This window comes from Nicotiana tomentosiformis, chromosome 3 (genome assembly GCF_000390325.3).
Source record: "Nicotiana tomentosiformis chromosome 3, ASM39032v3, whole genome shotgun sequence".
In the NCBI taxonomy this organism is placed as follows: domain Eukaryota; kingdom Viridiplantae; phylum Streptophyta; class Magnoliopsida; order Solanales; family Solanaceae; genus Nicotiana; species Nicotiana tomentosiformis.
The window spans coordinates 126,559,851-126,568,474 of record NC_090814.1 but is presented as its reverse complement, the minus strand read 5'-3'; the positions used below and the strand labels follow the sequence as shown (position 1 = coordinate 126,568,474).

General features: G+C 37.7%; 2 protein-coding genes across 3 annotated transcripts; one reads left to right on the top strand and one right to left on the bottom strand.

The window, feature by feature from the left end:
* The first annotated feature begins 963 nt into the window (after positions 1 to 963).
* LOC104120243 (UDP-glucose 6-dehydrogenase 5-like) lies at positions 964 to 2,970 on the top strand. Of its 2 annotated transcripts, none has more exons than XM_009631979.4 (2): positions 964 to 1,057; positions 1,274 to 2,970. In XM_009631979.4, the coding sequence occupies exon 2, from the start codon at positions 1,295 to 1,297 to the stop codon at positions 2,735 to 2,737; it is 1,443 nt and encodes a 480-aa protein (XP_009630274.1). In that variant the 5' UTR covers positions 964 to 1,057; positions 1,274 to 1,294; the 3' UTR covers positions 2,738 to 2,970. The 2 variants fall into 2 exon arrangements, with proteins under 2 accessions (XP_009630274.1, XP_009630273.1); XM_009631978.4 differs by having other exon boundaries at positions 978 to 1,105.
* An 867-nt stretch (positions 2,971 to 3,837) lies between these two features.
* LOC104120242 (uncharacterized) lies at positions 3,838 to 8,548 on the bottom strand. The gene is made up of 5 exons (XM_009631977.4): positions 8,243 to 8,548; positions 8,003 to 8,151; positions 7,419 to 7,580; positions 6,509 to 6,624; positions 3,838 to 4,245 (listed from the first exon to the last, which is right to left on the bottom strand). The coding sequence occupies exons 1-5, from the start codon at positions 8,415 to 8,417 to the stop codon at positions 4,218 to 4,220; spliced, it is 630 nt and encodes a 209-aa protein (XP_009630272.1). The 5' UTR covers positions 8,418 to 8,548; the 3' UTR covers positions 3,838 to 4,217.
* Between the last annotated feature and the right edge of the window lie 76 nt (positions 8,549 to 8,624).

The window sequence follows — 8,624 nt, the reverse complement described above, 5'->3', positions numbered from 1 at the left end:
TTCTTCTTCTCTTTCTGTTACTGTACCAGTCAAAAACAATTTTCTTGTTGGGTTACAACCTCATTTTCACATGAAAATTGCACCTCTAGTTAAATTGGTTCACTTTGCAACAAAATAATAATTATAAAAAAAAAAGAAGGTTTTTCCACACCTTGTGATACTGTTTTGTTCAAAATCCATTCTTGTAAAATTTAGGTTGGAGTTAAAGATCAATCTACTTGGTAAAAAATATGTCCTTTTTTCTTTTGGTAAATGGATTTTCCTTGTGATCATAAACCAAGACTCTTCTTCTTTTTGCTTGTTTAAAACCCCTTTCCAATTTATTTTACCTTTTTCCACATTTTAATGGGTCACGGTAGTACTTTTGTGGAGGTGTAGCCACGACTTAAAGTTTATGGATTCAAGATTTTAATACTTTTAAGCTATTGAATTTTAAATTAATAATTTATAATTATTCAATGAATTTCTTAAGATAAATATAAGATTTGCATTAAAGTTATTGAGTTTAGCCGAACGCATGATTAAGTGCTAGCTCCGCCACTGAACTTGTGCATAAGCATTTAAGTTATATACACTTACCTTTTTTTTCACTATAGTGAACTTTAAACTGTATTTATTTAATAATAACCTGATTGTGTAAATGCATCATCCGTAACATTAACCGTGCAATGAACTTTAACTCTAGCAGAAAAGGTTTGTAAGAGTATTAAACCATTCTTTCAAAATTGAAACTTGATTGAGAGGGGGTGGTCAGAAACCAGTCCAAGTGTAAAGTTTCTGTCTTTGCTGAAGGGAAAAGGCAGAAAGAGATGGTGGAATTATCTTGTTAGTTACTGAAAGGTCCCTCTTAAAAACGTGTTGAACATTCTGAATCAGACTTTAAATCTTACATTTGGCACTTTACTTAGTTTTTGAGAGTCCATTGGCTTACACCCCTTAGTCTCTTTTCCATTATATAAAGCGGTATTTCCACGTCTTTGAACCATCACTGAAGCTCTTCGACTCCCTTTTCTTCTTGATATTTTCCTTTTCTAAAAGCTGTTTGGAATTCCTTGAGGTAACTTTTATTGAAGTAGTCTATAGTTCTTGTTTCAAATTGCCTGAGGTAACTCCCTAGTTCAATTTTTGTTTAATACTATCTCAGTTTGCTCCTTTCTTTGTCTTCTACTTAGCTTTTTCTTTGTTTCAGTTTCTTTGTGTATTCTTGTGCATTGGTAATAAGATTGTGGAATCTGAAGCTTGGTCCTGAATCTAATACTTGCCTGTTTTTCAGGTTTCATATTGCAGGGAAAAAATGGTGAAGATTTGTTGCATTGGAGCTGGATATGTTGGTGGACCGACGATGGCAGTCATTGCCCTCAAATGCCCCTCAATTGAAGTAGCTGTTATTGATATCTCTGTTGCTCGAATTGCAGCATGGAATAGTGATCAGCTGCCTATCTATGAGCCTGGCCTTGATGATGTGGTGAAGCAACGCCGAGGAAAGAACCTTTTCTTTAGTACTGAAGTAGAGAAACATGTCTCAGAAGCAGACATCATCTTTGTTTCTGTTAACACCCCAACGAAAACTCGAGGACTTGGAGCTGGAAAAGCTGCAGACCTTACCTACTGGGAGAGTGCTGCTCGAATGATAGCAGACGTATCCAAGAACGATAAGATTGTTGTGGAGAAATCAACTGTTCCTGTGAAAACAGCTGAGGCAATTGAGAAAATACTCACTCATAATAGCAAGGGAATTAACTATCAAATCCTTTCAAATCCAGAATTTCTTGCTGAGGGAACTGCAATTCAGGATCTTTTTAATCCAGACCGCGTTCTAATTGGAGGAAGAGATACCCCTGAAGGGCAAAAGGCGATCCGCACCCTCAAACAAGTTTATGCGCATTGGGTGCCTGAAGACAGAATCATCTGCACCAATCTTTGGTCAGCCGAGCTCTCAAAGCTCGCTGCCAACGCCTTCTTGGCTCAGAGGATTTCATCTGTTAATGCAATGTCAGCACTTTGTGAAGCTACTGGGGCTGATGTTACACAAGTTTCCAACGCTGTTGGTAAGGACACCCGAATTGGACCAAAATTCCTCAATGCCAGTGTTGGTTTTGGTGGTTCTTGTTTCCAGAAGGATATCCTCAACTTGGTTTACATATGTGAATGTAATGGCCTAAAAGAAGTTGCCAATTACTGGAAGCAAGTGATCAAGGTGAACGATTACCAGAAGAATCGGTTTGTTAACCGAATGGTCTCCTCAATGTTTAACACAGTTTCTGGAAAGAAGGTTGCCATTCTTGGATTTGCCTTCAAGAAAGACACAGGTGATACTAGGGAAACTCCTGCAATTGATGTGTGTAAAGGCTTGTTGGGAGACAATGCTCACTTGAGTATATATGATCCACAAGTTACTGAGGATCAAATAACAAAGGATCTGTCAATGAAAAAGTTTGATTGGGATCATCCAACTCACCTGCAGCCAATGAGCCCTTGTGCAGTGAAGCAGGTTAACGTCGTGTGGGATGCTTATGAGGCAACAAAAGACGCCCACGGTCTCTGCATTCTCACTGAGTGGGATGAGTTCAAAACGCTTGATTTCAAGAAGATTTATGATAACATGCAAAAACCTGCATTCGTGTTTGATGGGAGGAATGTTGTTGACGCGGAGAAGCTCAGAGAAATCGGGTTCATTGTCTACTCCATTGGGAAACCTTTGGATGCATGGCTCAAGGATATGCCAGCTGTGGCATAAGAAACCTCAGGTTGCCTTCCCCTGGTTTAAGCACTAGGAATGAGAGGAAGATCCAATTCTTTCATTTTTTAAATTACTATGGTTCAAAATACGTCTCTCTTTTTCTTTTCTTTCAGTTTAAACATCAGCTTCCTGGATCATGATGTTAATCCCTTGTACTACAATAACTAATTTGCCTTGTTTTGATTAGTTCGGGCATTTTCTTCTTGATATATATATTTTATAACTCAGAATCTCCGTTTTTTGAACAATGGAGGGAAAAACACTCCTTTTTTTAATATATAGAAAGATGAGCAAAAGCAAAGCTAGTGACTTCTAGAACTTAAAAGTGGCAGTGCCAGTAATAGCAAACGTCACTACACGATTTTTGCAAAGAAAACGAAGAGCTAATGTCATAGAAAGAATATCTTGGGTCTCTACCAGTGCTGGGAACTGGCAAGTCTCGTTGAAAATGATATGGTTTATTAACCATAATTTAACAATTTAACCAAATGACGAACATGTCGGAGGTACGTTCAGAGCAACTGCATTAATGAGTTTTGGACTTAAATCCATAAGACTTTTATGGGAAACGAAAAAAGGAACTGGAAATGACAAAAAGGTTCAAAAATTAATAATAAACGAATAACAAAGAAAAGAATGTTTCCTTCTCAGCCAAGAGAGTTAAAGATCTAACTTTCATGTGGAAGCAAATGAATGACTATCAAAAGAATCGTTTTGTTAGCAGAGTTGTCTCCTACTCTCCTCAATGTTCAACGCAATCTCTGGAAAGATTGCTATTCTTGGATTTGTTTTCAGCAAATTTTCTTGCACTCCGTTCGAAACTATTATTTCTCATTATTGTGTATTGTACTTATGTACTGTATTGTTTTCTAAAAAACTATGTTTGAATTGATTGTATTGTTTGTCATGGTTTAATAACAATTTTTCAAATCAAACTGATACTGATAAGTTTATTAACTGACTTAAACTGATCCTAATAACAGAATTTATCAATAATTAATCATAAAATAATTTAAAACCAGTTTTTTCTCTTAATTTATCACCAATTATCCTTGAAACTAGATAGGACTAAAGCAGAAGGTGAATTTTGATGTGCATTAGCGAACATACAGGTTCATTTCTAATTATTAAACGACATAACATTGGCACCCACAGCAATCAACTGACAAGCCGTCTGCACATCGTTTGGAATCACGAGTTATTGCTAGTAATCAACAATCTGCCACACTAAATATTACCGAGCTACTGAGGAACAACGGACTTAATTAAGGAAGCCGACTCTAGTTCTATTGACCAAACCATGACCGAATAAAAATGAGTTTGTCACTCTTTTTCACGTACGCCAGGAGAAAAGGGGAAAAAGAATATCAAGAGTACAAAAAGGAAATGTCATTCCGACCATTGAAGAATTTCTTCTTTTGGACATGTTTGCCCCTCATCTTTAGCTAGATTTGTTGACTTATTCTCTCCTGTTTCTTTAAATTGTTGAATCCTTCCCGCAACACCTACACAAACCACAACAGCACGACAATAAGCACAAAAAAAAGGGGAAGGTGGGGTGGGGAGTAGGCTAGAGAAGCCACTATTGATGCAGTTCCTTTATCCCCCCCCCCCCCCCTTTTTTCTCCTAGATCTTGGGAGCAGAGATTGGGCAAATATCCCGCGGTGATATCTCCGGGAAGCAGCTCATCTACGCCAGTCGGTTATGCTCTAACAATTTTTAAATTCAGTGGCTGATGGGCTAATGAGTTAACTCAGACGTGCACGTCCTTCGTATCACGTGAAAAAAAGGGGGAGGGCGGGCTAACGCAAAAGAGGAAAAAGACAGCCACAGCAGAGCTCCTTTTGGAGAGAGACAGAGAGAGGGGAGATAACATTATAATATAGGGTTAAACACTAATTGTATACATAATCTATAAACAATATTCATCGCTCCAGAGCACAAAATATTTCGAATATCCAATATACAAGCATACAGAAAACGGAAAAGGGTCTGATCTGTCCCTCTACTATGATAAATTGTTTAAATTTGTCCCCCCTTATACTATTGGACCATAAAACTCCCTGCCGTCTTACTATTCGAACACATATACCCCTTCTTTGACGAAGGGGACACGTGGCACCAATCCGTGTCCTTTTTACATCTGGGCACATATTAAATCGACCCATCTCATTTCTTTTAACCCGGTTCACTTCAAAAAAAACATTGCCCGACCCAAAGTCCGCCCACATTGCTTCTCTAATCTCTCTCTCCTCTTTTCCTTCTCACTATTATAACCATGGCCGGAATTTCTACCAGTGAACTCGCCGGAAACGATGGAGAATCTTTATATTTGTCACCTCGCACTTTCTCTTCCCCTTTCTCTATACCTACACACATATTTATACACAGATCTGGAGAAATATACACAAGAGGTCAAAAATCTAGCTGGAAGTGTAGCAACATTAGCCAATTGGTTCTGTTCCTAGGTAATTACAGCACCTCCATTTGGAAATTACCTTGAACACAATTCTTTCCTCTCTATTTTACCATTATTAATAAACCCCTTTGCAACTCACTCTTACATATATCACCAAAAATCATTTTCATCACCATTTGAAGATAATGTTAAATGTTGCCAATTTCTGGTTACCACAAGCAAAAAAAATTAACACAGCAGTGACATTTGGTCATTGATCTTCAAAATTAGCAACGTTTTTTTTCTAAACTCAGTCTAGGTCCTAATGAAAGATTCAACTTAATTCAGAAATTCCCATAAGATGTAAGCTTGTTCCTTAAATTTTGGACTTCCTATTTGTAAAAATGACAATAAAATTGCCTCAGAATTGCAGCAACCTCTTCTTCGGCATTTCAAGATCCAACTGAGTAGCACCATATGGGGTGTCTCAGATCTCCACTATACTTCCAATCTTATTTGGCAGTGACGGCGAGTGTAGGGGGAGGTGGTCGTGGAAGAAGAAAGGAATGGAGGGGGATAAGGTGGAAGAAGAAGAGGGTTAGGTTATAGGTCTTGGGTAATGGAGCGGGTCAAGTTTAATTTTAGACCAGATATACCAAGAGACTTGGATACGTGTCACGTGTCCCCTCCGTCAAAGAAGGGGTATATGTGTTCGAATAGTAAGACGGCAGGGAGTTTTATGGTCCAATAGTATAACGGGGGACAAATTTAACAATTTATCATAGTAGATACCAGCAAACATATTCATGGATGGTTTGCAGCCATTTATGTAGATGAACAGTTTAAAGAGCCTCAGAAACTCATCCCCCACCCTCAAAAAGCCCCAGGGAAAAAAAAAATAGGTCAAGGTTTCTGAGGATGAAACAACCCACGACTTAGATGATCAGCGTCAATGATGTGACATCATGACATTGGAATGTTAGTAAACCATAAATCACCTCTGACAGAAACCAAGCAAACGTTGAATCTGCAAACTCCTATCAAACATGATTAATAATCTACTCCCACTCTATGTATGGATTCTATAGATCATGGAAACAGAAATGTCAATGTTTCTTGCATCACATATGACATTTCATTTGATAATCACCTAACACCGCCTGTGGAATACGGACTGGTCAATAGAGATGGCAAAAGGAGAAGGAAGAAAAAAGTTTGGTAGTCTTTACAGTACACGGCGAGAAGACACGAACATTGGCAACCAATAGCGCAATCTAATAAACACATGTCTCATTTCTCTTCCTGCTCTAAGGAATTCAAACATTGAGAAATAGCCATTCATGTTTAACAATAAGAAAAGCAGAAGTACCTTTTGTATCTCTTCTTGGAACCACAAGGACAGAATGCATTCCTACTAATATGCCCACTCTTAGCCAAGTTCGATCGTGCAACATCCATCGGGGATGAACCCATCAACTTTTGAACCTAATATTAGAAGAACCCAATATAAGTCAACTTCATATAACCACAGAAAAAGGAAGCACCAATACTGGAACATATTGTATGCGTTCTTTTCTCATATTCTGAAGACTCCGTGCAGAACCAATTATTTGGATGAGGACCTTAAGTGCTATTGAATTTCCACCACAACCCATAACTATTGAATCATGAATGGACCAGAGAAACAAACCCGTACACACTTCATAATGATACACATGCACCCACGTTACTGGCATCTATAACAGAAAATTTCTTTTCTTAGAATGCACAAAGAATATGCATCTCTCCACAATGCAACCAAAAATCTCACCAGAAAGTGAAAGAATCAAACAACCAGAAAACCTAATACGGTATATAGAAGATTTAAGAAATTAAAAAAACTATAATACCCTCATTCCCATTTTATGTAAAGAAATTTGACGGGACATGGATTTTAAGAAATAAAAGAAAACTTTTGTCACATAAGCTAATTATTACGCAAAGTACCAAAATTGTCCTTACTACAGACAATTAAATTAGAGATAAGAGTTCCATGCGTCCTTTCATCTTTCTCTCTCCTGATAAAAACATCAGATTTTATATCAAGTGGACTCCAAACAAATCATTTTATTAAAGGTAGAATGATATTTTAACATTTAATAGTTTCCAGGTATAGATAATTCACCAATCTTTTTGGAACATCCTAAAAAAGAAAGTGTCACATAAAATAGAATGGAGGGAGTAAAACAAAGAGTGAAAATATGCCATAGAGCAGCAATCTTAAATGCAATATACAGTACCTCAGCCATGTTCTTTGGCATTGGCTTCCCTTCTTCCTTCATCTTCTCAAGTTTCGTTTGTGCTTCTTTTGCCCAAGTAAACTTTGCCAATGTATTCTCAACATCAGCTATTGTGCACTTGCAATGTTTTGCTGCCTCTTGCTTTTGAATTGTTTGAAGATTCTATTTTAAAAAATAAAGAATTAACGACAGAAAGGGCTTCAAAAGGTTATCCAAGTCTTTTCACGATAACAGTTTCTTCCATCTCTCCGACACATGAATACTAACTTTCTAAGATTGTCTTTCGCATTAGTTTACAAATATATTTTATTCGTCCCGAAAAGAATTTTATAATTTTATTTCTTTTGGGTTAAGTTATGTGAAATTTTCATTTAACTGCAGTAAGAGGTGCACAATATTTTACATAAAAAGGACTTTGAATTCCTTTTCCCACTGCAGGGAATCTATGAAATCCATCAAAAGTTCAGACTTTGTAAACACTACGGTTGTAACATAAATTGTTTCAATCTTCAGGTTGTTAAACCCCCCTAAATCACAAGTTAAACAGAAAAGCGCTATAGAGAAAAGGAAAATGAGGGGAAAACCTCTCCAGTGGGATCCAAAGCACCAAGATATCTGATAATCGATTCTTGCTTCTCAAAAGCATCAGCAAATGTAGCTTCGCTACTTCGCCCTACAATGTACTGCTTCAGAGTCCCCAATTTCCTCGCTTTGCTCAATTCGTCCGCAAATCCTAAAACATCCCATCAAATAGGAAGAGTAAACTCAGACAACACAATAAAGGATATTACTATATATGCTGTCAGTGTATTACAAATACTTACGAAGGAGAGTGAATGACTGAGAGGTGGGTAATTCAGGTTCAGAGGAGGTCTTTTGACAGCCGGCGAATGCACCTTTAATCTTGTCCATCCAAGAGGAGCCATGAAGTTGTGTTGTCGAAGAAATCCAGCGACGAGAGTTTGATGCTGAGTTTGAACAGAAAGTCTGACGAATCATATATGTAAATTTTTGCGTCTCTCTCTGCTTTGCTCTGCACTGCAATCGAATCGGAAGAGCAAGAGAACTGGGCCACCTAAGGGGTTTTGATAGGGGTTTTTCACTTGTATCTCAGGAGTCAGGACGACGTCGCTCCTCCAAAATCTTCCCCTTTTTCCCTTTTATTTTATTTTATTAACCCACCAAAAAAGATAAGTTTGGTTTATG

What these genes read in the sequence shown, in the direction of transcription:
- LOC104120242 (XM_009631977.4), bottom strand. Translation starts at nt 8,417, where the DNA reads ATGATTCGTCAGACTTTCTGTTCAAACTCAGCATCAAACTCTCGTCGC. An exon ending in CTTTGGATCCCACTGGAGAG is followed by an intron (nt 7,581 to 8,002) that starts GTTTTCCCCTCA and finishes TTTTTAAAATAG; the next exon opens with AATCTTCAAACAATTCAAAA. An exon ending in TCCAAGAAGAGATACAAAAG is followed by an intron (nt 4,246 to 6,508) that starts GTACTTCTGCTT and finishes TGGTTTGTGTAG; the next exon opens with GTGTTGCGGGAAGGATTCAA.
- LOC104120243 (XM_009631979.4), top strand. Translation starts at nt 1,295, where the DNA reads ATGGTGAAGATTTGTTGCATTGGAGCTGGATATGTTGGTGGACCGACG.